This window comes from Desmodus rotundus, chromosome 9 (assembly GCF_022682495.2).
Source record: "Desmodus rotundus isolate HL8 chromosome 9, HLdesRot8A.1, whole genome shotgun sequence".
Taxonomy (NCBI): Eukaryota; Metazoa; Chordata; class Mammalia; order Chiroptera; family Phyllostomidae; genus Desmodus; species Desmodus rotundus.
Window position 1 is genome coordinate 18,180,950 of NC_071395.1, and position 26,313 is coordinate 18,207,262.

The 26,313-nt window shown below is 49.1% G+C and overlaps 1 protein-coding gene across 6 annotated transcripts in view; it reads left to right on the forward strand.

Annotated features, from left to right (window-relative positions):
* The window catches only part of DCLK2 (doublecortin like kinase 2), a 124,699-nt gene extending 98,386 nt beyond the window's left edge, over positions 1 to 26,313 (forward strand). For 4 of the 6 annotated variants that reach the window (XM_024568949.4, XM_045202620.3, XM_024568947.4 and 1 more), the window contains 8 exons: positions 4,475 to 4,594; positions 4,815 to 4,961; positions 11,110 to 11,243; positions 11,668 to 11,745; positions 17,718 to 17,814; positions 18,729 to 18,809; positions 19,877 to 19,993; positions 25,040 to 26,313. In XM_024568949.4, the coding sequence (XP_024424717.1) occupies positions 4,475 to 4,594; positions 4,815 to 4,961; positions 11,110 to 11,243; positions 11,668 to 11,745; positions 17,718 to 17,814; positions 18,729 to 18,809; positions 19,877 to 19,993; positions 25,040 to 25,273 (1,008 nt within the window). In that variant the 3' untranslated portion in view covers positions 25,274 to 26,313. Of the gene's footprint in view, positions 1 to 4,474; positions 4,595 to 4,814; positions 4,962 to 11,109; positions 11,244 to 11,667; positions 11,746 to 17,717; positions 17,815 to 18,728; positions 18,810 to 19,876; positions 19,994 to 22,924; positions 23,008 to 25,039 lie in introns of all 6 variants that reach the window. The other 2 variants (XR_006656681.3, XR_006656682.3) reach the window with 2 other exon arrangements.

Here is a 26,313-nt window from a genome sequence, read left to right on the forward strand (position 1 = left end):
ACAGCCTGCCAGCCAGAGCAAAGGCCCAGAGCACAGAACGCACGTTGGGGTCTTCTGAGCAGGAGGTGATTGCAAGTTTGCCTTGGGCCAGGTTTACAGGGGCTGTTGAGAAGGCTATGGTGTTTGTAAGTTCAAGGATGCTTTCACATCTAATATTCTAAATAATATTCCTTCTAAATGAATATTATTGATTCACATAGTGTCCGAAGTGCTGAGTTTTCTGTTATGGTGCTTAGAAGTGGTCCTTCCTTCTCTTCCCGTGGTGTCACATTCATTATCCTCGTGTTAGGAGCCCAGACAGGACGTGAATGCAAATGAATGTTCTAGTAGTTTCCTAGCGGTGTTGGAGCAAGTTAGCACAAGCTTGGTAGCTTACTTCAGAAATTTATTCCCTCACAGTTCCGGAGGCCAGAAGCCTGAGATCCACATCCCTCTGGAAGCCCCGCAAGTGTCTGGTCCTTGCTTCTAACTAAATAGCTTCTGGGGGCTGATGGTGCTCCTTGGCTCCTGCCACATCCCTTCACCTCTGCCCCATCTTCACGTCACTTTGTCTTCAGTGGGGAAATCTCTTCTCTCTTCCTCTTATCTCAGAGAGACTGTTGTGATGGCGCCCAGATAACCCGGAGTTTTCTCTGGCAGAATCCTTAATCACAGTGGTAAGACCATTTTCCCCCCAAGTAAGGCAATATTTACAAGTTCCAAAGACCTGATATATTTGGTAGCCATTATCCAATCTACTGCATATTCTAGCAGACATTCCATACAGTGCTTTCAATGTTTTATCTGACTGTATGATCCTCAGCAGTGCTCAGTGAGCAACAGAGATACTGTGGAGATACCGGCTCTCAAGCCAGTGCCGGTCAAGAGCAGTGCACATGTGTTTACTCATTCACTCAGGCGAGGGCTCACTGTGCTAGTGACTGGAGGGAGAGACAGATAAAAATCTCCAGGACAGCTGAATGAGAGCTGTGATGGACAAGCACAGAGGGCAGGCAGGGGGAGCAAATAAGAGGCACACCTAGCCCAGCCAGGGTTGAGCAGGGGAGGCTATTTAGAGAAGGTGAGATCTAATCTGGTCCTGAGGAATGAACAGGAATTCACCAAGAAGTGGGGAAAGAAAGTCCAAGACAGAGAAACTACCTGTGCAAATAACTAGAGGTATAGGTGAGAGATTGCAGTGGGGAGAGGAGTGAGTGGATGGATTCAGGGGCTGTTTAGAAGGTAGACCTGGCAGGGATTGGGTGATGGATGGGCTGCACTGGAGGAAGAAGGAGGGTGGGTTGGGGGTGGGGGGTGGGGAATTCCTGTCTGCTCCGGGCAGCCACGTTCATTCAGTGAGACTGACTGGGAGGAAAGGGCTCTTCTTTGGGGCTGGAAAGTGTGCAGACAACATGATTAGTTTGGTTGGGGAGAGTTGTTTATTCACTAATATCCCTCCCTCCCTCATTCACTCCCTCCCTTCTTCCTTCCTACTACTGCTCCTCCTCCTCTTTCTTTTGTGTCTCTATCTCTATCTTTTTTGTAGGATAAAAACCACCACGGCCAAAGATAAGGGGGTATCCTTTGCCAAGTTAGCAGTTTTCTTTGTCACTCACTCTCCCGCACAACCATGGAACACTGCCATCAAGTGATTCATATGTAAATTGTTTGGAGTCAAAACCCTGAATCACTTAACATAAATCATGGTAGATGATCGAATAATGTAAGTTCAGTGCAGTTCAAGATGAAAGTGATGTTTATGTTGTATTTAGAAATATTCTCCTGGAAAATGTAATCTAGAGAGTATTTTTATGCATTAGAAGCTCAGGTTACATATGGGTTCCATAAAAATCAGGAAGATAACATTTGTAAAGATGTTCACGCGTTGCTTTTGTTTTGCTTATGGTGGTGATTGGTTCCTTCATAGACAACTGGCCAGGCATAGTCACAGGGTGGGGACAAGGGCCAGCAGCTCCCACAGCCCAACACCACATGCTGTGTGCTCAGGATGCCAGCCCTTGTCAAGTAGGACGCGGTGAGCTGAGATGGTAAATGGTGATAGAGGGAACTCTGCTGCACTGCTTGAAATGTCCGGTCCTGGGGAAAGTCCACAGTGCCTCCCAGAAGACTTCCTGTTGTGCCTTCTACTGAAAAAGATAACTTTGGGGAGGAGTAGTCTCAAGTGGTAGACCTCTTATTCTCACTCCAGTCTGAGAGAGTTCTTGGGTTCCAGTGATGGGGATATTTTACGAACATCACTCTAAATTAGCATCACAAACAGGTAGATCTACAGACTTCCGACTTGGGGGTGGGGATGGGGAGGTGGGAGAACTGAAGTGATAAATCCATTTAACTTTTTAAAAAGTGCCTTTTTCACTGTCGTCTTGGCTTCTCAGGGCGTGAAGTTAGTTCACTGGCTCGCCTTTACGTGTCCAGGGAAGCACAGCTAACTGTTCTTCGGTGTGATTAAGGACTTTGTTGGGCACCCATGATGCACAGTCTTTGGAATAAGCGTGTGAATGTGGAATGTTTGTGGGGCCTTTGTCTCTGTGACCACAAGGGGTTGGCTGCACAGCTGCGTCCCTGGGGAGTCCCCAGGGGGCTCTTTGCTGCTTGTGAGGCTGTTGCTCTGTGACTCAGACAAAGGGACCCAACTGGAGATAGGTGGACAATCTTGTCCCCAGCCTCCCAGATGACGTGTGTTTGGGTCTGAGAATCACTGTTTTTTCCAGGGGATTTTGAGGCCTTTGCTGAGTCCTAAGCTGGGCAAAGACTTCCCAGTCCTGCTCATTAAGGGACAGATCTTCCTGCACAAAGCCTGGTGTGGCTCTGGCTTGCCACCCAGCTCTGGGTGATACAGCCTCTAGTTCCTTTCTTTTCAAGGAATTTAATATAGGCTCAGCTTTGTAGTTACCATTTTCGTTTAGAAAAACTCCAGCTGACTTTTTACTAAAGCAGTCCCCTTGGAAAGGGGATGCTGGGTAGCACAAACACACATGGGTTTGGATGCCAGGAACCTTACATTTGCATTCTGCCTCAAAGAGTGGGTCTAAGGATGAAACCTTAGGATGTTACAGGAACACCCTGCACAGCAGTGGACCAATGAGCAACTAGATTCCCAGTCAGTGTTGGTTCTTTTCTCTCCCCTGCCTCTGACTAGCAATGGCGCTGTCATCTGCATCATTCATTAAGTGATGACTGGGACAAGCACAGTGCATTCAGCACTCAGGAAACAGCCCACCCTGTGCAGGCACTTGCAACGGAGTTTCTCTGCATGTAACTTACTGTTACTGCTTGTGCTGCCAGCCATTATCAAAGAGCATTTGCAGTGGCTTCCAGTAAAAACACATGTACGCAAGGATGCATGACAATAAGAGAGGAACCATAAAACGCGTCTTGAACTAGAGATAATTAAGTCCCCACTGCAGTGAAACACTACACTTCTGAAATTCATGATCACACAGGCAAAGGGAAAGCATAAGGGGCACGCACACACACATCGATATGGGCGTATGTGTGATTTGGGTAGCGAATGATGACTCTTATAAGGTAAGTTTTATGTAAGAGCTATATTTGAATGTCTAGGATGTGTCAGATGGCAATTAGCTAATCTTACAGAGGATACCCTACATTCAAAATAACTTATTGGTACAGTGAATGAGGGTCAGCACGTTTGACAATATTGAGAGCTTTTCACATCTCATGACAAAATAATGCAATAGTGGTTCATGAGTCATGGGTGCTGTATTGAGAATGGCCCCTCCATGCCGTGGGTGAACATTCAGCTGCAGTGCCGATCCCAACTGCACGGCTCACCGGAACTGATGCACGGGGCATTTTCAGAGGAGAAAGTGAGACTACGAGACTGGCGCTCCTCCTGGTACTGTGTGATTCCTGATTTCTGAAATACAAGATGATAACGTACATCCTCTGGTGAATGATTTCATTGCCAGTCTTAGAGAAAGAAGGTTTGTTTGTTTTCCAGGAATTTCAACATAAATTTCAAATTCATACTAGTACTGGTTTAAAAGCAACAAACACATTTTACTGCCCACGCCCTATGCCAAGAGCAGGCCAAGTTTCCTTGTGTGCCTGGTCTTTGTTTTGGACTACCCCGAAGTCAAAACGTGGTTCCAGCCACATCGCACAGCGCAGCGTGCCATGCCAAAGCTCTCGTGGCTCAGACCTCTTAAGGTGTGGGAAGTAATGAAGAGGCCAGAAGGCAGCCTGTTTTAGGTGCCAGGGCAGAACTACTGAGCCCTTCGGAGGGGTGTTTTGAAGGATGCCTGTGTCTCTTTGTGAGCAACAGTGAGATGGCACACAGACTTGTCCTGTCCCCGCAGAAACCAGTGAGGCCAGGGTTTGGTCTGTCTCTGTACCCAGGGCGGTGCTTCCCTGCGCATCGGGTCTATGGACTGTGTCGTTCTGCTGAACACAGGGCCAGGCAGAGGCTTCTGAGGCGTCTGATGCAGCTCTCTCTCCCCTTGCGTGGCAGGAGCACCTGATTGAGAATGAAGTGTCAATCCTGCGCCAAGTGAAGCATCCGAACATCATCATGCTGGTTGAGGAGATGGAGACGGCCACTGAGCTCTTTCTGGTGATGGAACTGGTCAAAGTAAGAGGATGGAGAGATTTCCCTGGTGCCAAATCCCAAGACTCAGCTGTAGCCTTGAAGGACCTAATCAGAAAAGGGTTTTGCTACCTTGAGACTTTATTTATAATCATCCATTTTAGTGGCGTGTTGTTTTTAATCTCCTCCAGGCTGATGAACCTTCTTTCCTGACTTCACAGGACTGCCACGGTTGACGTTTGATGTGTTCTTTTGCGTCCTGTAGGGTGGAGACCTCTTTGATGCGATTACCTCTTCAACCAAGTACACTGAGCGCGACGGCAGCGCCATGGTGTACAACCTGGCCAACGCCCTCAGGTACCTCCATGGCCTCAGCATTGTGCACAGAGACATCAAGCCAGAGAACCTCCTGGTACGTCCCCCCCGCTTTTGCTGTTCCTACTTATGCCTCTCCTCCTTTAAAATGACCACAATCACATGAAAACAGTGATGTTTTAGAGTCCAGCCCAATCCCGGGGGCCGAGAGAGTTTAAATTTCGAAAATCCACCTGATGCAAGTCCGCAACCACAAAATACCAATGAATTTCTTCAGCTGACCTGCATTTCTGCAGTTGTTGTTTACCAGACATTAGAAAACGTGTTTCCACGTACATTTTGTTGATGGTACTGTCTGAAGAAAGATAAGCAGGGAAGTTAGTTGAGGCAAAATATTCTGAAGAATAAATTAGAGACAGAATCACTACATGAGGGTTCATTTAAGTTCTGGACTTAACTTTGGATACCTAGTGCATTCATGTCAGCTTTACCACTGTGGAAAGTGCGAGCCGGAGATGCCAGTTTTTCTTGCATAAAAGTCTTTGTTTGCCCCATTGTTCTGCAGAAGAAAGTCTCATCCTATGGCTCTCAAAGTGCTTTATAATCTGGCCCCAATTCACCTTTCCAGCCTCTCCTCTGTTACCAAGCCCTTCCCCACCCACCAGCCAGGTGGCAGTCGCCTTTAAGCCACATGTAACACACCTTCCTGGTGGCCTTAATAACTAAACGAAGCTTGCTAATTGGGCCCATCCTTGTATCTGCATTGTAGAGGAATTTTAGAGATGCCGATTGGGGCGTTGTGTGTGCGCCCCCCCTCATCCCCACACACATACACAAAACAGCTGGCTTATCTAGTCCTGCCTTTCGGGGCTTAGCTGTTGGCATCATCACTGTCTGGGAGGTGAGTTATCTGAGTCTTCCGTGTCATGCTAATCCAATGTAGGTTTCTCTGTACCCTGTAGTTACTTAACTTTATCAACAGCATTCTACGTCATCTGCTTATGTCCATACTAGTCTCTATTTGCACTGTCCTGCCACGCAGCAATGTGACAGACACATTGATCTTGTAAGACAGCTGAGCAAAAGGCATGTCTTCTTCGGCCTCACCCCTCGGCAGACTCACTTGCGGCCACCTCTGGTTTCTTGCCACAGAGTACTGAATTCGTCATCTACTTGTCTGTCTCCTACTCTGGGTTCTATGAATCGTTAGGGACAAGGTTTGTGTCTCAATTATCTTTATAGCCCCCGTGCCTTAAGCAGTGCCAAGTAATACAACAGTGGATGTGGTGTCAATGTTTGGTGACTGACCACTGATGGCCCCTCAGCTGCCTAGCTGCTGGCACTTGAGCACAGGTCTTGAGCACCTTGAGTACCGCCTGTGACATGCTTGCACTATGCAGGTAATTACTGAAGGGAATATGCATTGATGGACAGGCTTTGCGGCCGTGCTGGGGACTTCCTGCCCATCCAGCTTATCTGGTCTCCCCTTATGGTAACACCATTTGGTGATTTCTGAGCATCCATTTGAGAGCATGTGAGCTTTTTTCTTACTGTGTTCTGCATAGAGGGGACTGTGTTTCATCGCTACCTGTTCCTATTAGGAAAAGAAGTATCCCTGCTCTGTAAAATAAGATGTAGTATGGCTTCAGCCTTATGAACTTGAAGGAGGCATGGAGAACGAGGTACAAACTGGGCCTCTGGTTAGAAGGCAGGATGTGGTGTTCTCTCCTCCAAACAGGCTTCTCACCCATGATGACCTCATGGGGTCCGTCAGGCCCCAGCTCCTCCACCCTCTGGCTGGGTTTGGCCAGGGGCCTCACAAGCAAAGATGGCAGGACTTTCCCCGAGTGTGGCCAGACATGACCCTGTGGTGGTAATGAGGACACCCCCTCGATCTCTCGCAGCTGTGCACGACCCCTCACCCCTGTAGCTGTAGGTATTGATGTTCTCTGTGGATAAAAGAGCCACAGGTCCCCGAGGACCATCGCCACTGTGGAGCCAGTCCCAACCGCAGCCATGGTTGTTAAGGCCCTGGGAGGACGCTGCTGAGATGTTAACAAACTTGCCTATAAACCACTACATCCACTTCCCAGCTTGATGATTCCACTCTCACCCCTGTTTCTTCTGTTTCCCACTCACAATTGTCAGTGCACGGGGAATCCCAGAGTTGGCTGTCTTGGCCTGCATCAAGGGCAGACACTGCCATGGGGAGTGAGGTCTCCAACATGGTGTGTCCTGGGATGCAGCCAGGACATGGGAATCAAGTCCCTCATCTGTGCGGCCGAGCCAAACTGCCCGCTCGCCCATTCCCACGACCTGTACCCACCCCCTCCTGCTGCCCGAAGGGGAGGAGAAGGACAAAGGTGATGAAAGTGATATCTGGGTGAAGCCAATGTGTGAGATAGGAAGAAGGGCCATCGGGTCAACCTTCAAACGCCCTCAGCTTCCCACATCTGCTAAAATACATGCCTGCCGCTAAAAACCTACCTAGACCATGCAGCAGGTCCTCGACTGAGTCAGCAGCCCGGCACCGGCCGAGCGTGAGGCAGTGCCATCGAGGCACTGAAAGTCAGCACACGGGCTGTCAGCCCTTCCTGCTCTAAAACCAAGTTCAGTTTTTAAACGCCAGCGCATTCAGACATCTGATTTGCATCACCTTCTCCAGTGGCAGTGTCTTGATTGAACACCTGCCGTCGGAGCCGTGCGGGCCGCCGTGTCAGGGAGCCCAGGGCTGGCCATTCACGTGGTGAGTTACGGCTGCTGGTGCCCTGTCACAGTTAACTACGAGGGGCCAGTGATAAATCTCTCCAGGAGTTCTGGGGGCGGCAGGGAAGAGGGCTGGTTTCTCACATCTGAAGTCCTTCTAAATCACCATGTTGATATTTTATGTAGAGAGCGTGCAGCGCTCGCTTTGTATGTGGGATCTGCATGCCTCCCATTTTTTATTTTTGCATTCTGAGAGCAACTTTTCATGGAGCGCGCCTCAGCCCATGGCGGGCGCCAGGGCTGCAGGGCTCACGGCGGGATACTGTGACTCACTCCGACTTCGAGTGTGTGTGCCCGCTGCAGCCCAGGCTCTGCCAGCTCTGCTGCTGCTTTCTGAACGAATGTCGGGAGACCTGCACCGGGATGGCAGTGCTGTTGGCTGGAACTGTCATTGGCCAGCCACTTGTGACTGGCGCCCTCTGTGCCTCCGTTTCCTCATCTGTAAAGGGGAGGCAACAGTACTCTTCCTAACTGCCCAGTGGGGGGGTGACCATAGAGGTCCAGGGAGAACGTGGGAATCTGCAGAGTCCCATGAGAATGTCAGTTACTGGGAGAACCGACTCTCTGCCAGAACAGACGGCCCGGAGCCCCTGCGTGTCCCTTCACCTCTTCCTTGAAATAGCTTCCTTAAAGCGGTACCGTCCGCGTGCACGTTGGTATCAGCCTCTTCAGCCAATGCCACAGATGGGTGTGTGCCGTATGCAGGCTGATGGGTAGACAGACATTTTTCCTGCTTTGAAGAGACTCTCCAGCTGAGATTTGAAATGTACTCAAATTGTCTTTCACGTATTTGCCTCTGTGTCTAGCATTAGGAGGGATAAATCAAATAAAATACTATTATTTCAGGCTTGTCTGCCCCTTATGACACTTTGCTTTTGATGTTTAGCCAAGAAGCACCACTTGCTCAGACATAACTCAGTGATTATAGACTGTGCGGCCCCTTTCTATTTCTGCTCCCGCATCCGAGTCTGCATTCCTTACAGAGGACATGAAAAACGGGACTTCTGGGGCTTCCGGGGGTCTGACAACAACCCTTAAATACCCCTAGGCATCCCTAAATTGAATGTCTAAAATAAACACTATTTTTCAAAAATGTACCTAATGAGTGTATATTAAAGTTATAAAAACAAAATAACAATGTCACGAATAAAACTTTTTTTTGACTCTCATGATACATTTAGAATTATAATGTTCTTATCACTGCAATTACTCGGGGAATTTCTTTCTAACGTCTGGGTTTCAGTAAATGCGTCATAAATTCTAACTGTAATTTCCTACCTCGGCGTGGTCTCGCTAATGTTGACATTAAACATAATGGATGGAAAGTCGTCCTAAGACTCCAGCAGGACTGAGAACCTGGCTTCTGTTGCCTTGGGCGGAATTATGAGTAGCTTTGAACGGGGTCCTGCCGAGTGGTGGGCTGACTCCGAATGATAAACATCTGTGAGAGACTCGAAGTGCTCTGGGCCACGCCTGTGAGACCTGGCAGGCCTGCAGTGGTGCGCTGGGTGTGTGTGAGAACGGAAGTGCGGACGCAGCTATCAGAATGTTCGGGGGAAAATACCCTTCTCAAACTCGGGAGGACCTCGCACGTACAGCCGGTATTTCAGCGCCACCCTGTTTTAAATGCCTGCAGAGATTGGGGATCATTAACGGGGTGGGGGGCTGAGATTCTTGATGCTTTTTATTGATGACTGTATAAATCACTCCCCTCTGTAAGTACCAGACTAATGGATGGTGCTGTTAACATGCTTATCTTGAAAAAACATAATTTCCTAAATTTTCCACCTCCTCGAGTAAGTAGTAATTTAGGTGAAAATCTGGTTAGTTCATACTATAAAATACAAGGAAAAGCAAACTAAGTAAGTTTAAAATAGAGAACGACGTCACAGGAGTACAGACTAGGCTTCTGCGGTTATTCTCTGAAATTCAGCGTTTTCAGGATGGACACCCAGGAGACAACGAACGGGCGAGCACATTAAAGAACTCAGACCTGAGTTGTGCTCTCCTGCGCACTTGATTGCTTCCTAGACCACCCGTGTAGAATACAACTTCCAGACTTTTTCCCCATAAGGAAAACATGCCTGCATATAAACTTGTTCCTAATTACGGAACCAGTACATGGTCTTTGGAAACTACTGAAAAGTATAAGGGAGAAAGTTAATCCTCAGTGTTAACACCCAGAGATAAACTGAACATTTTACTGTATTATATTATATAATATATATATATATAAAATTTTGAATGCTCCTTTTTATTTTATGTAATATAGTGAATGTTGTCCATATGATCAATATTTTTTGAAATGTGTTTATTAGTGACTGTATAGTAGTTTATTAACAGGGATATACCATGACTTACGGTTGTTTCCAGTTTTAAATAACACATAAATTCTGAGATCGGTGGCCTTGTTTAGAACCTTTAGGCCCATTTCTATTCCCTGAGGGTCGGGGTTTTTTTTTCCTTTTTTCAATGTGTGGTTGCCTCTCACGTGCCTCCTACTGGGAACCTGGCCTGCAACCCAGGCATATGCTTTGACTGGGGATTGAACCAGTGACCCTTTGGTTTGCAGGCCAGCATTCACTCCCCTGAGCCACACCAACCATGGCAGGGGTTGGTTGTTATTTTTACTGGATCAATGATATTAAGAAATGTACACATTGCTAAAGTATTTTCTAGAAAAGCTGCTTTGATTTAAGCAAAAACATTGACACCTTCACCAACATTGTTAATCCTTTTCCAATATGGTGATTGTCTGATCTACTCAGCCAGCCCTTCCAGGGGAGGAAAGGAACACTCATGGAGCCCCGCTCTGAGCCCGGTTTCATTTTATCAACACGTAACTCCCTGTTTACGTCCCATTTCACAGATGAGGCAACGTGCTCGGAGAGGGCAGGTGGCTTTTGAAGGTCACACAATGAGTGAATGAGGGGAGTGCTTGGGTATTCAGTTTCAGGCTATCTGGAACCCAAGTTCATTTTCTGTCTAAACTTCCAAGGTCCCCCCTCCCCCAGTGTAATATTTACAGTCATCATTGACTTTACTAAACATGCAAGGCTCGTAGAGAACACCTGGTGCTTCAGTGGCACTTAATAAACGTCATGTTTGAGATGCTCAAGTCTGTCCCTCGAAGTCTCAGCAAGCCTGCAGTGCAGGCCAGTTCCTGCTTCCAGGTGGAGAGGCCTCTCCCGCCACACGCTAACGCTGTGTGAGCATGCACACATGTTCACTAAACTCCTAGGTAAGGTGCTTTTTTGCAAAGGTAGAATTTCTTTTTTTTTAATTCCACACAATCATGCAAAAATCTCTCAAGAGCAAAATTAGATCTTTAAAAGCACCAAAGAATATTAACACAAGGAGAGATTTCTTTTGAGATTATAGGTCAAGGTCTCCATGCCATTTCTACCTAATCCCAAGGGGCGTCTTGGAATCGCTGAGGCAAAAAACAGCTTGTGATGGTCAGCTGGCTTCTGTTGCAGGTGTGTGAGTATCCCGATGGCACCAAGTCTTTGAAGCTGGGTGACTTTGGGCTGGCCACTGTGGTGGAAGGCCCCTTATACACCGTCTGCGGTACACCAACTTACGTGGCCCCAGAAATCATTGCGGAAACCGGGTAAGGCGCCTGTGGTTTGGGGTAGTACTTTCTCTTCAGAGGGGAAAGGTGGCTTTGCTCCTACTGCTGTGTATCGTGTGGCTCCGGGGAAGGTGGGGGGAGGGAGAGACTATGGGCCTGCACTATAACTTTGATCTCAGAAACTTGACTTTGTGCTTCTGTGTGCAAGAGCCGTGGGCCTGGACTCTCATCCCACAGCTGGTCTTGGGAATGTGGCAGTAGTCCCCAGGATTGTAATCAGGATTGGGAGAAAAGCGGATACCTTTGTCCAAAGGGCAGTTCATTCATCTACATGAAATGAACAGTTTGATGCTGAAAAGGCCCTTTTTGTTCTCACAAAGGCAGGTACTCGGGAAATGTGCAGGGTTCTGGGGGTAACATGGTTATTTCTCCACTCCTCCCACCCCACACTGTGTTTCCCCAGCTATGGCTTGAAGGTGGACATCTGGGCGGCCGGCGTGATCACGTACATACTCCTCTGTGGATTCCCACCTTTCCGAAGGTTAGTGGCCCTTTGTGGACAGTATTTGAATTGTAAACTCTCTCCCTTCAATTAGGAAGCAGACATTTTACTTCCAGCAATCAGGACCAGAAACTGGGTAAAACAATGTCAGTTAAAAATGACATAAACATGCCTTTCACTTTTTATCTAATTTAAAACCTATTAATGTATATCCCTTGACTTTTTATTTAATTAAAAAAAATTATTGATGCTAGAGAGGAAGAGAGAAAGAGAGATCTCTAAAAGACATCGATTTGTTGTTTGTTCATGTGTTCATTGGTTAATTCTTGAATGAGCCCTGACTGGGGATCGAACCCAAAACCTTGGTGTACTGGGATGATACTCTAACCAACTGAGCTACCTGGCCAGGGCCATTGCCTGTGCTTCTGATGTGAGGCCAAGGCCTTGGCTTTGTGTTTGGTCCTCTTGAGTTTCTTGTGGTCCTTCTGTGAGACACACCCATCGTCCAGCGTCTCCCGTTCCCATTATCCATTATTCTCAAGGGGAGTGCGATTTAAAGATCTTTGTAAAGCAAGCTGATCCTTGTAGGAAAACCTTTTTTCCAATTTTTAATAGTTGTCTCTCCTACTTAATTGGGGAACAGTTTTTTTTAAGAACTCACACTCTAAAGCATTCAATCTAGTTCTCATAACAGAAGCAGAAAACTTTTAAAATTCATTTTATCCATTCATGTAATATTTAATGGAGTAGAGTTACCAATGCTTTCAACATAAACAGGCCTGGGAACAAACCGATCAGGTCTTCGGTAAGCATGCACCTCCCCCGGTGGGAGCAGAGGTGACCACTCGAGGGTCAGGGTGTGTTACGGGGCACGAGGACACCTGTTACTCGGCAGTCCGTGGGCGTGGTGTGAGCACGGGCTTTGCCCACTGCACCTCTTTCAATCAGTCCTGTCTCATTCTTTGGAGCAAATGAATGATGAATGACTTGGAAGCCGAGGTTTACCTAAGGAAGCACGTTTGTTTTTCTTCTGAGTTTTCTTGAGTGTCTCTTTTCATTTTAATCTCTTCTCTTGTTCATTTTACTACTATTTGTCGAGTCGCTACTGTGTATCCAAACGGCTGGGAACCAAATGGTGAATCAGCATACTCTCTGGGGTCACAGTATTTACAGTGTAGTGTTTTGTCAGTAAGTGAAAAACAGAGGGGTTTTACCACCTCCCAGCATCTTATTATAAAAGGTTTCAAACATCCAGAAGAGTGGAAAGTTTTATCTTTTTGAAATTATCGACGTTCAGTTGAGCTGAACGTTTTCACCGACACGGCAGTGAACACGGCGGGGGGGGGGGGGGGGGGGGGGGACGCCGAGAGGCCAGTCTTTCCTTGCAAGAGTCTGTGTAGTAGAGACTCACGGAGCAAGAAAGGCAGCCAGAGCCTGAGGGCATGTTCAGTTGAGGGCTGGGAACCACAGACATTTCGTGGAAGACACAGCAGGTAGGTGGACCTTGTCCTTGTGGCAGGGTTGGGTTTCTGTAAGCTTTCTATCTGGCCATTGACATCACGGTCATCCATCAAGGTCATTGCCAAGGTCAGTTATACAAGCTGTAGGATTATTACACGTATCAGTTAACACTTCCTGACTAATAAATGACCCCAAGAGTTAGGGCTGTCAGATCTGTGGGTCAGATGGCGGGGCTCCGGACCTGGGCTGGCCCAGTGGGGGTTTGATGATCCAGTGTCCCCTTGATGACCTGCCTGGCCCCTGACTCAGTGTCGGCTGGGGAACAGATACCCCTGGGCCTCGTGCCTCTCAGCCTCCAGTGGGCTAGCCGGGGTTTCCCATAACAGTGGTTTCAGGAATCCCAAAAGCAGCTAGAGAGAGGGCAGGTTCCTCTACCCGCACACTTTTTGAGTCTCTCTTCGCCTCACACTTGTTGATGGATGTCCCGTGGACCAAATGAAGTCAAATAGCTAAGCCTGTACTGAGTGTGGGAGATTAAGAATGCGTACTTAGAGGGAGGAGAATCATTCGTGGCCATTTTTTTCAATCATGCTGTGCCCTGGCTGGTTTCAGTGATGGCCTGTTTTGGGAACTAGTCAAACAGAGGTTGGTGTGTTTGATAGCTGGTGATCTAGGGGCCGGTCACTTGCATAAGTCCCATCCACAATGGTTGACCCAAGTTGAGACCAATTGGAAAAGGGTATCAGGGAGCAGTTTTAGAGGAATGTGTGCTCACAACTCCCTCTAGTGTTTCCACTTGCCAGTGCAGCCTGGGAGTTTTTCCTTGGACCTAGCTTTTCACACAAAAGTGAGCCTCACATTAAACAAATATGTGTATTGACACCCACTGGACAGCAGCTTCTTTGTGGGATCTGGACATAAGTCCAGCTATGAAAGCTGTAAAGCTCTGTTCTGAAATCAGTCGCCCTGATACGTTATATTCAGAAACTGGTTTTACAACTTCTCAAACTTACGGAAATGCTTTCCGTCTTTCATTGGTTGTGATGAAAGGGAATCTGTAATGTTAAATGCCGGCAACAGAAGCATCTTCACAGCACAGGGACATTCTGGAGAGGTTCCGGAACCTACTATACTATAAGCTGCGTGTCGAGCAAATTAGGAAGTAGTACTTTTAATAATAATAAAGGACCATGATAGCAAATAAATTATCTACATAAATTTGTACCTAAAATGAAAGCCCCTTCAAGCAGATACTTCAAAACATTTTCTTTGTTTTACCAAAGATGATTTTAACCCACAGTTTCTTAATTGAAATTGTTACTTGAAATTTACAGTTTCAGCTTCTTTAACTCCAGCATCTCTATTTTTCTTTTTTCAGGCTTTAGTCTTGGGGTGACATGTATCCTTCCTTCAGCTTTTCAGCCCCAGACTCCCGGGTCCTAGGAAGGGTGCGGGCTTTCTAAGGGGAACGGGTACTTTGGTTATCGCCCAAGCAGGTCTGCTTTAAGGCCGCTGACAGTGATCGTAGGGTGCGTAGATTCTTTTGAATTCGTGTTTTGGGGCTTTTTTTTTTTTTGGATAAGTTCCCAAAAGTGGGATCACTGGGTCAAAAGGCAGTTCCATTTTGAATTTTTTTAGGTTAACTCCATGCTGCTTTCCACAGTGGCTGCACCAGTCTGCAGTCCCACCCAGTGCCCATCAGTCGAGGAGTGGGTAAAACAGCTGTGGTACATTTATGCAAGAGAATACTACTTGGCCGTAAAAAGAAATCTCACTCTTTGCAACAGCATGGATGAACCTGGAGAGTAGTATACTAAGTAAAATAAGGCAGTCAGAGAATGTGATTTTACTTATATGTGGAATCTAATGAACAGAATAAACTCACAAAATAGAAACAGACTCGTGGATGGAGAGCAGGATGACAGCTGACAGAGGGGAGGAAGGTTGGGGGCTGGGTGAAAAGGTGAAGGGATTAAGCAAAAACAAACAAAAACCTCAGGCAAGACCACAGGCATGGTGATTACAGAGGGGAGGGGAGGGGAGGGAGAAAAGGGTAAAGGGGGAGTAAATGCTGGTGGAAGGAGACTTGACCTGGGGTGGTGAACACACAGTACAATATACAGATGATGGATTATAAATAGAATAGTTCACCTGAAACCTATGTAATTTTACTAACCAGTGTTACCCCAATAGATTCAATAAAATTTTTTTAAAAAAGTAACATTTGCATGACTGTGCTGAGATCTCACTTAAACACAGTCACGCCCTGTAAATGGTACGTTTGGATACTCGTGACACAGCTTACCAGTGTTTTCGGGCATTCTGGCCGGACCTCCGCCTCGCCTGACTCACCATGGAAAAGAAAGGGTGGACGCAAACTTTTCTGTCTTTCGTTTTGAGGTTTTTCTTAACGGACATTTTTAGACTCACAGCGTCGTGATCCAGGGGCCGTATTGTTTCAGAACACAGAGGTGCCCCGCAGCATCGCAGCCGGACTGTAGGGCATGAGTGTGTTAATAAATCCAGCAGGGGTCCCATCAGACTGGATTTTCTTATGTGACTACTGAGAAGAATACATTGTGCTGAGCTTTCGGTTCTTCCAGGGAGGGAGCCTGAAACTCTTGCAGTTCAGACCATGGGGTCTTCAGGGTGAATTCCAAGTGCCAGGGTAGCCCAGGGGTCTGTTTGTTGGTTCGGGCTATGTTGCCAAGAGCCAAAATGAGTGCTGCAGAGTCACTTCCAACTTTTTAGCTGTTTATCAACAAAATAAAAGCCATATGTATTAACCAAATGTAAGTTATTTGAGATTTCAGGGGAGAAAAAGGGAGATGAGTAGAGTAAGAGAGAGAGAGATGCCTAAAAGAAATGATTCTAGAAATAGGTGATTTATTTTATATCTTCTAATGTTAGTCTTCTGGGGTCCCCTGGTTGTCTAAAGGTTTTTGTAGAATCTCATTGTGTTTCAGGTGTGTCCTTCACTCATTTTGAAGGACGTTGAGCTGAGTGTGGTCCGTAGGGAAGTACATCGAAAAGGAAAGAAAATGTGTAGATGTCTAGAAAGAAACTGTGTACACAAAGAAAGCCACTTTTCAGGAGTCTGGGCCCAGGGGGACCTCTTGCTTGTCTGGTTTCCTGGCCCGACTTCTGCCTCTCATGTGCCCGTGACCCCAGACTCCACGGACCAGCGGCTGTGGATTCAGCTGGGCTCGGGAGTGTCGTGGGCAGGTGCACATCTCACAGACTCCCCTCTCTCACAGAACAAGAATGAAGCAGCCACATCATCACACGGCCCCGAATTTGTCTCTAGGCACTGTCCTAAATGACCCATCTCTAAGGATACCACACTTGTCCTTGCCTGCTCTGAGGGCTGGTAGCAGGACAAGGCTCCCGCCCAGAAGGCTGGCCCCCCTGTGAGCACCCTGGGCAACAGGCTGCGGGGTCAAGTTGGGAACTCCCACAGAAATGATGGACCCTTGCCAGGTGAGACAGGACTTCCTCTCCCAGACTTTGACCTTGACTCCATCAGTCCCTCCTGAGTTTTCTACCAGGGCTTTTGTAATGGCTTAGTTCTCATCCTGGCCATTGGCGAGCCACCAGGTGATGAGGGGCTCCATGGCTGTGTGGATGCAGGTTTCTAGGGGCGGGGGTGTCCAGTGTGCTAAGTTTTTCCCAGCAGTGTTTTCACATTTCCATGGCACCTCCACCACAAATCACGTTGTCTTGTATTCTTTACACAGCCAGCCACAGGCAAGCGCCCCTTTGAGTATGGGACAGGTAGGCACAGATTGGGGAGGGACACCCAACCGGGGGCTGTGAGGAGCATTTGTCTCAACCAGTGCAATTCTGGCCGACGTCCTGGGTGGGCCCTTTCTCTCAGACTGAGCTTAACCAGAAGTCAAGTTTTAGTGGGGAGCAAATCACGCCATGACTGCCTTATCCAGACTCTGGACTCCGTGTGGCTTTTTCCTGTGTCGGCTGCTTCACTGTCTTTGGCAGTTTGGTTGGAAAACTGGAAAGAGGAAAGGCAAGGAGATCTGACTCAGAAGAGCCGCTTTTCCACTCTGTTGCTGCGAGAGATTAACTGAGGGCAGATGCTGAGATTCTTTGCTGAAATGAGGATTTACATAATTTGTGGATCCTGTGTTTTCTTGTCTTTTTCGTTGAGGCGAGACATATATAATACAAAACATATCATTTTAACCGTTTAAGTGCACAGGTCAGTGACATTAGCACATCCACAGAGTTGCTGTGTGACCCTCACCTGCACTCACCTCCAGGCCTCCTCCATCTGCCATGCTGAAGCTCTAAACGCTCAGCACACTTCTCGAGTCTTCGTGTGTCTCCCTGCTCATACTCCCTCTCTGATTCCCAGACCCACGGACATGTTCTTGAGCTCACGTCTAACAGGAAAAATATGTCACCACAAATGCCGTGGAGATAGGAAATACCCCAGCCAGGGACTGGACTCTTGTCCCTGCCCTTCCCGTGAACGTTTCGTTGAAAACTCTATGGTGACTTTGGCTCTTCCTCCATTTCTTTGTCACTCACAGTGAGAACAATCTTCAGGAAGATCTCTTTGACCAGATCTTGGCTGGGAAGCTCGAGTTTCCAGCCCCCTACTGGGATAACATCACAGACTCAGCAAAGGTACCATCCAGGCGTGTTTCTGTGGGTGCATTGTGTCCGGGGATCCTGGCTTCGCATGGGGCTCTTGGTCTGAAGCTCCAGGTCTGCCTTGGCTTTGCATAGCGGTCCTTCTTCAAGTTCGTTCCCTAGTAGAGTCTCTGAAACTCAAATTCTAAAGGCTATCTTTCCAGTTCACCCCCATTACCCCCCTTAGAGCCCTAAACACTGGTTTCTCATTTATTCAAGAAATATGTATCATATTTTGCCACATATAACACGCCCCCGTGTATAGTGCACATCCATGTTTTTGGCCCAAACTTTCAGGAAAAACATCTGCCGTTTAAAATTTTTAATTCAATTATTTATTTTTTTATATTTAGAAACAAAACCGATTATCCTATTCCAGGGTATTATTTTGCATGCAGATATCGTTATTGCTTTCCAGAGTAACACTTTTAATGCATAAGCACAAATAAAAGAATTAAAAACACTTATATAGATACAGAATTGATACTACCCATGTATATGGAGCACCCTAATTTTTCCCTCAAAAACTGGGGCAAAAACGTGTGCATTATACACGGCAAAGTACGGCGTTGACTCCCATCCGAATGCACGAACGGACTGGTGGGACGCGCTGAGTTGCCAGAAGGAGCAGCACTGCAGTGATCCTCCTGGCATGCCGTCACGAGCAGAACCCGTAGGGGAGAACGTCTCGGTTGAACCTGGACTCAGGAGGGAGCCTCTCTCCTCCGAGGGCTGCACAGAGACACGCTCTGTCTGCAGAGTCGCCTTGTGCTACGCTGGGAGTGTGGAACTAGGCTGAGTGGCCATGTTGGCTGTTCTTCAAAGTACTTGGTGCGAACTCAGACTTCTGTATTTATGCAGGGATTACCCCCTTTTGTCTCCTCTCTGGTCTTCTTTCTTCTTCCCAGGAATTAATCAGTCAGATGCTTCAGGTCAACGTTGAAGCTCGGTGCACCGCGGGAGAAATCCTGAGTCACCCCTGGGTGTCAGTAAGTACCCACGTTCCTGGGGAGCGAGCGCCTGTAGTTCCATGGGCCTGAGTTTGCACAAGCCAAGTTCTGCATGCATCCCAGGGCCCGTGGGAGGTCTGCCTTCTCTGACAAGTGAGTAGTGTGAAGGTAGCTCCTGGGGCGGGGAGCAGTTGGCACCAGGATCCTGGAGTATTCAGACCTGGGCAAATTGCTGACCCTTTCTGGGCCTCAATTTCCCCCATGCATAACAGAGGGGTTGGCAGGAATGCTGTCTAAGGAGACTTGCAGCTTTTGCCTTCTGTAGTTCTGGGACCTGAGGGTTTTCAGGACTTTCCCAGAGATGGGCTTGTTTCAGATCCCGATCCCTCCATCTTCGTGGCACATGAAGGGGTTGGCCACTTGACGTGGGGCGGGGGGTGAGACACAGGCCCAGGGCTGGGCACAGAGGTGTCCTGCTGGCTAGAGTTCCCCTGGGCTTGGGGAGTGCCTCTGTGTTTAGGGCAGACAGCCCTATAACAGGGACCTCAGGAAAGTTGGCACCTCCCTTGTTCCCGGACACTCCAGGAGAGCGAGGCTCATTTACTCCGCCAAGGGCTCATGCCAACTTGTGCTCCTCTGCCACCTTCACTCTCCCCCAGGTCCTGACATCCGGGTTCAGCCTCTCTGCCTCCTGCCGAGAGACGTGGCCCTTGGACCAAGTAGCTGAGATGCCACATCATTTTATGAACAATAGAGACTACCACTTAACTGAATTCTTGATTAAAATAATAAACTGTTCATTAATGTACTAAATTATATTGCATTTGTGCTGTGTGGGGAGGGTCTCAGAATTCTGAAGAACGTGACCCCTATGCCACCAGACACCTGAGCCCTGGGCCTGAGGAGCCGGGTGAAGGGGTCAGGTCTTTCTGAGGGCCTGGGGCTGCCAAACAACAGGAACTCTTTGTGATGGGTTCCCCCAACCTCGTGGCTAAGGTGGGCCCGTTAGGAAGAGGCGGCGGTGGTGGTGGGTGGTGTGTATCTGTTAAGGAAGAGACAAGTTAGCTGTGAAAATCAAAACCTCTGTGCTTGCTCCTTTGCTGTAGGACGATGCCTCCCAGGAGAACAACATGCACGCCGAAGTCACAGGTAAACTGAAACAGCACTTTAATAACGCGCTCCCCAAACACAACAGCACCACGACCGGGGTCTCCGTCATCGTGGTAAGTGGACCGCCCGCCCTGCCTTCGGAGAGCAGCCGTGTCTGGCCTGACTGCTCAGCCAGCACGGAAGCTTTTCAAGTAAAGAGCTCAGAGCTTCCCCCACAGGGAAGCTGGCGCCGTCCATGCTCCCCTTTCCACTGCAGATTGGCTTGGCATGGGCAGTGCCCCCCTTGGCTGACGCCTAGGCCTCGGGCCCCGGGTGGGGAGTTGGGTAGGTGCCAGTGAGGCCCGACCGCCGGGCCCAGGCGCCAAGGAGCCCCCGGCCTCTTCCAGGCCCAGGCCCTCCTAGGCAGCCTGCCCGCTCTGCCCCCTCTTCCGCAGAGGGGCTCCCTGCCTACTCGGGGCTTCCAAAATAGACTGTTTGGGGTGTGAATTATTCTTTAGAGCTTGGGAGAAGAAACAACCCAAGTTAAACAAATGCCATTTTAAAAATCAGTATTTTGTGGCTTTTAAAAGTACAGAACAATGTAAAAAAGAAATAGTTTTTCCAGGGTTGGTAGAATGTTATGAGAAGTCAGTAACAATGATTGCCATAATTTCTCAGAGCTTCCTTCTTCCAAAATGTTTTCAAGGCAGCTTACCTTAATCCACGCACACAACAAATTAAAGTGAGCAAAGTAGCATTCGAGTAAGTTCAGCGAAAGGAAATTGAGGTCAGCACAAAAAATATTGAGCCAGAATTGGGGTCAGCACACACCACCACGCTACCCGGACTGGAGCCCTTGCCGAACTTGGGCCGGAAAGCCGGCCCTGAGCGTCTCCGCACCTGCTGACGGACCCCGGGTGCGACTTGGAGCCTGGTCTCTGCTGCGCCCACACCACGCACAGCTCGGGGGGGGGCAGGCCAGGGAGTCGGCTGGCCGTCTTCCAGGTCAGGCTGTCCAGGAGATGGCTGCCAGAGTCATTGGCCTCTTGGCCACACCTGACGACACTGGGTCGCAGCAGCGCCCAAGACCACCTGGTGGCCTGATAGCTTGTGATGAGCTGTTTCCACAGCCCCATCGTTCTTGCCACTGGCTTCTCACCTTCTGGAAAGGTTCGATTTGTTTCCTGACCAACTAGAAGGGAAGCAGCTGCTTGTTCTCATGCTCCATTACAGTCTAGGAACCTAAGAATAACCAGATAGAGGCTGGAGGAAAACCGCCCCCCGCATTGTGCCTGTGAAATATGTCTGTTGAGAGTCCACCACCTTCTTAGCCTTCACAGGCCTGCCCTTCTCCTCCATCCCCGGGGAGGCTGCGTGTCTCTGGCAGCCCTGTGTGTCCCTGCACCTCCCTGACTCCTCCCCTGCCCCTGCCCCAGAGCACCTGCAAACAGGATCTTTTGACGCGTTTGAGGACTTTTGGTGGGGGCGCATGTGCCAAAATAGGGGAAGGCCTCTTCAGTTGTGGTTTTTCTGGCGTTCTAGCAGCACTCTGCCGAAAGCCCGAGCAAGTCCAGCTGTCTCAGAAGCACAGCTCAGTCAGACACTTTGAAAAGAGCCGTCCTGACTGAGCCCAGTTTCAGGGGATTTGCCCCCCGATGGACTGGGTAAGGCATGGACAGACTTGCCACATGCCCCAGAGGTAGTCAGTTCCTGGGAAAATTTAGAAATGCATTATAAATTGGCACACTTGACCTGTAATGAAGAGCCTGAGGAAGAGCGATTAGTTAGCATCAAACTCGAATATTGCACATTAATTAAGTTTCATAGTCTCCCAGAGCTGCTCCAAGAGCTGATGAGAGAGCTCACCCCTGTTGCTTGGGATGTCTGTCGATTCAGGGCCCAGGAGCAGCCACTGGCCTGAGGCTGTGGCCTGCTGAGGCCCTGGAGTGATCCAGCCCTTCTGCCTCCTGGTCCAGCACAGGCTCTGCTCTGGACAATGATGTTCAGACCCCCTCAGACAGAACCTGCATCTCCTGGTTGACAGATGGCCTTCTGTCCCCAATCAAGGGTTAAACTCCTGAGCTTTAGCTGGATGCTTCTATGAATGAAGAGCCTGTTGTTAGTAATTCCAGGGGTGATGGTAAATGCTGTGTGTTCACATGTATGTTCAAGCTGTCATTTTAAGCATGTTGGCAGGACTCCAGCCAGCCCCACATTCCCTGCACAGCTCTGCAGGCCGTTAGCTCCGAGGAACTGCTGAGTCCCGCCTGCATTCAGTACCTGCAGGAGAAATCAGTAACGCTTGTGTCTGGAGGTACTAATTCTCCATTGCCAAAAAGCTGGCCTGTGAATTTTGGCTTGTCCCCAAAGGCAGGGCGAGGAGGCTCCCGCAGGGACGTCATGCTAACCCGCCCCCACCCGAGGACCTGACCCGGGGCACAGTTGTGTGGGGGCAGCTTGCGACGCTTCTATGTCGTTACCCTCACCCTTTCCCCCGTGACTCTGTGTCTGTGTGTTCTGCCCTTGGGAATAGTTTTAAATGTTTTCGTGTAAACAGTAATCACAAATGACTCTCCCTGGTGTGTACGGGGTCCAGCAGAAGTAACACCTGCTTGAGTGTGGTTGGTAGGGTAATAATATGGGTGTAATAATTTATAGTTTTAATTTGAACATGTCAGCTAGAATGTCATATGGTGTGCTTGATATTGTTCTGTTACAGAATTACATGCTTACGATTTTGTAATAAAAGATTATGTAATGAAAAAGGGGGGGCGTTACTTGTGCCAGAGCCCTGTATATGTTCTCATAACTGGAGTATGTGAGGTGAATACGGTTTCCTACAGATGCAACTAGTAGTGGAAATAGTGCATCAGAGTTTGAGGTGGAGTCATCAGATAACTGTGGTGTGACCTACAGACAGAACCTTGGGCTCTCCCGTCACCTCGCTGCCTCAGCCCGCCAAGGTCGGTGCCTGAGGCTTCGGGGAGGAAAATAAAAGGGTAGGATCAGGACCTCACCGTGAAAGAAAGTGAAGTTGATGCTCTTGTCTGCGTTTCATTTGACAGTTTGATTTGACAGTTTGAGAGACACTTCTGAGTTTCACCCTTTACCCAGCTGAGACTCTGGGGACCCCTGAAGCAGAATTCTGGTATTCAGCACGTGGTGCTTTGTCAGAGCGACTTCTAATTCTCAGCCCCCCTTAAATCTGCATGCTTGCCTCAGGCTTCTTGACACCAGCATCCCGCTCGTAGCTTCTTATTGGTGTGGGTCTCCAGTACCTACTGACATCCTTTTCGGCCAGCCAAGCACACTCCTGGAAAACTTTCTCAGCTTGCTGCACTGCCTTCCTTCACAGGTTAAGAGCTGGCGGGCGCTCAGAAAGAGGGCTCCAGTAGACCTCTAGATAACTGCTATTTTTCACTTAGGTGAAAAAGCATCTTTTTGTGAGTGACAGGGTAGGATGGGTGCCTTTGTGAAGGCTTTTGTTTTCTTTCTCCAAGTACATTTCCAAAGATGTGTTTTTATCAGTGAGAGAGTGTAGAGCGAGCTAGCCTTCGGGATAAGAGAGGAGAATTATATTGGGTAAGAGTTCGGTTTCTGACAGCCCCACGGTGGTTTTGGATTGCACTTGCATTTCTCTGACGTACCCTAATCGCACTTAGGAAAGGACAGGGCCTTTGCAGAGCAGGTCGTGTCTGTCCCCGCAGGCTCCTCCCAGCCTCGGGGACTGGACGGCGCCATCTTGTGGCAGAAAAGGGAATGATAAGAAACCTGGTGCTCCTTGAATCTTGATGTGAGAAGCCATAAATGCAAATGGTGTGCTTTCCTACTCCAGGGGGATTATGTTTCTTTAAAGGGGAAATCTGGGAATGATCCGGGCTCAATTTAAGATAGACAAAACTGTTTCAATCGTGTTGCTTCTGTTTAAAGTAAGTCTAGTTTCTGTCCCTGCTTCTCTCCCCCCTTCTCCTGCCTCTCCCGCCTCTCCCGCCGCCTGCATTTGCTCCCCTCTGACTAGGTCCAAGGCAATGGTATGTACTAACTGCACTGCGATGCTTTGTTCTGCTGCACACACCTTCTCCCCACAGGAAGAGAAAAGGAGAAATAACTGGTGGTTTCTTCTACCTGGGAGAAATTCGTGGTAGAAAAACCAAGGCTGCCTCTCTGCATGTTCAGGGTTCTCACAGAGGGTGGCTGGGCCTCCTCTCACACTCGGGCATGGAAGCCTTTCACGGTTGGCTCTGCTCCGGCTCGTTGACACTGTTCTTGGGAATTGCCGCCTGTTGACCTTGAGCTTGGAAGGGCCCGTAGAGAGCACCTGTTGACTGTGGACACCAGGTGTCCCGAAGGCAGCCACATCAGTGTCTGTCTTAGAAAGCCCTGTGGTTTATTCAGATTTTCTTCTTCATGTTTTCAGAGTCCTGAGAGAATCGGTGGCCCACTCCCTCTCCCCCCGGGGTAGTTATATTGCAAAATGCCTCCTAACGGGTTGTACCTTGTGGCTAAAGGCGCCTGAGAGCTGGCAGGTCTCACTGAACAAACCAGAAATACTCAAAAGGAGTCAGAAGAGGAGAACAGCGTCCCCTCCCAGTGTAGGGTCAGAAGGGAAGGCGATTTCTTCATGGTTGGCCAGTCGAGAGGACTAAAAGTGTTGGGGGTGGGGTGAGGTCCAGAAGAGCAGTCCAAGGGCTGGTGGAGGGTCTAAAATGGGTGACGTTGCCCAGGCGTCTGTGGATTATGCAGCCACATGGACTGTCATGGGTCACTTACTGATACTTCTGTGGCAGAGGAGTAGCCGTCCCATCTGTCATGGAGAGCTGTCTTAGAAAAGTTCTTCAAAGCCCTAGCATGGTTTGCTTATTGAACAGGATTCTTGGGGCTCAAGGGCTGTGTCTGGCAGGAAGCACTCAGGACTCAGGCGCAGCTCAGAGCTCGAAAAGAGTCGCCTGGGGCTGCCATACAGGGCCGGGGACGCTGAGCCAGGGGCCCAGGCCGGTGTGGCCTGTGCCGGGGTGGGTCCCCTCAGCCCGCTTCGCTCTGAGGCCTCTGCTGGAAGAGAGGCGAGCGGTTATTTCTCCTCTTCTGTTCTGAGCCCCGTGCATGCTCTGTTGTGCACTCTGTTGTGGTAGCTGGCCCGGCCCCGCCAGGCTAACCTGTCGTCTCTGCTGCTTTCTCCTCAGAACACGGCTCTAGATAAGGAGGGGCAGATCTTCGGCAGCAAACACTGTCAGGACAGCGGCCGACCCTGGGTGGAGCCCGCCTCTCCAGTTCCTCCCTGTGCCGAGGAGCCCCCTGTATCCCGGGCGGCAGCCCCTGACCCAGCCCCTGCCCCTCCGGAATCTCCCACGCCCCCCTGCCCTCCCGCTGCCACGGGCTGTGAGCGGGCAGGGACCTGGCGCCGCCACCGTGACTGATGCCGGCGTGCAGGCCTGAGCCTGGACTGCTGGGCCTCAGGCCGCCCATGGCCCAGTTCATGCCCTGGGCTGGGCCCTCCAGTTCCCTCCAGTTCCCAGGGTATCACACACAGCCTCAGCTTTGGTGACAGATATTCAGAGTGGCTTGTTTGAAATTACCCTCCTTTTGGTTCAATGGACATTTTACAGTGTCACCAGGAGAATGTGCAACTTTTTTCCAGGATTTAATGCATTTTTATAGAAACACTTCAGATGAGCCAAGACCTCTCCCTTATTTAAGGAAACTCGGAGCACTCCTTTTTTCTTACGAAGAACTTAGAACTGCATCTGCCCCTTGGTGGGTGTCCTGTGGGAGATGGCGTGGCATCTTCCTCGGTGGACAGGGTTGGAGGACTGGCTTTCCACCGGGAGCAACAAGCATCTGAGAGACAATCTGGCCACGGACACTAATCCCACCCAGGGTCCCCAAAGGGCTTTCAGGCGCCACCATGCAGCTTGGGGTGCTGGCGCATTGTAGACAGCACTGGGTATTTGTACATGGACCACAGTGGAAGGTCACTTTCTTCCCTAGACATTGTGTGTTTCCCCCCAACTCTTTCCACACATGAATTTAGAATGCTAACAAAGTCATCCTTTGGGCATTTTCCTGAAAGGACCAGCGCAGGTGGCGTCAGCGGCATCAGCGGCATCAGCGGCTCAGCTCTAGTGGAGCGGGATGGCCAAGGCGTCCCCAGCGGCCCCAGCCTCCATTCCTCTCCTGCTTCTCATGGGAGCCGTGGACACAGCAGCCCAGGAGACCGCAGCACAGGTTCCACTGGGCGAAGGTGCTCTGAAGATCCCCCCTGGTATCACCCTTCTGGAAGGCTGCTGGCAGTTTTTCCTGTTTTCCACCACTCTGCTCTTTTTAATAATTGTACATAGTAGTGTATTTGTTTTACCTGCTCGCCCTAAACCGGCGGGCCCTGTAGTTCCTTTGCATTGTTAGATTTTTGCCCCCACACGTGTACCCGACCTACAATAAACTTCCTTACTGAGAAGTA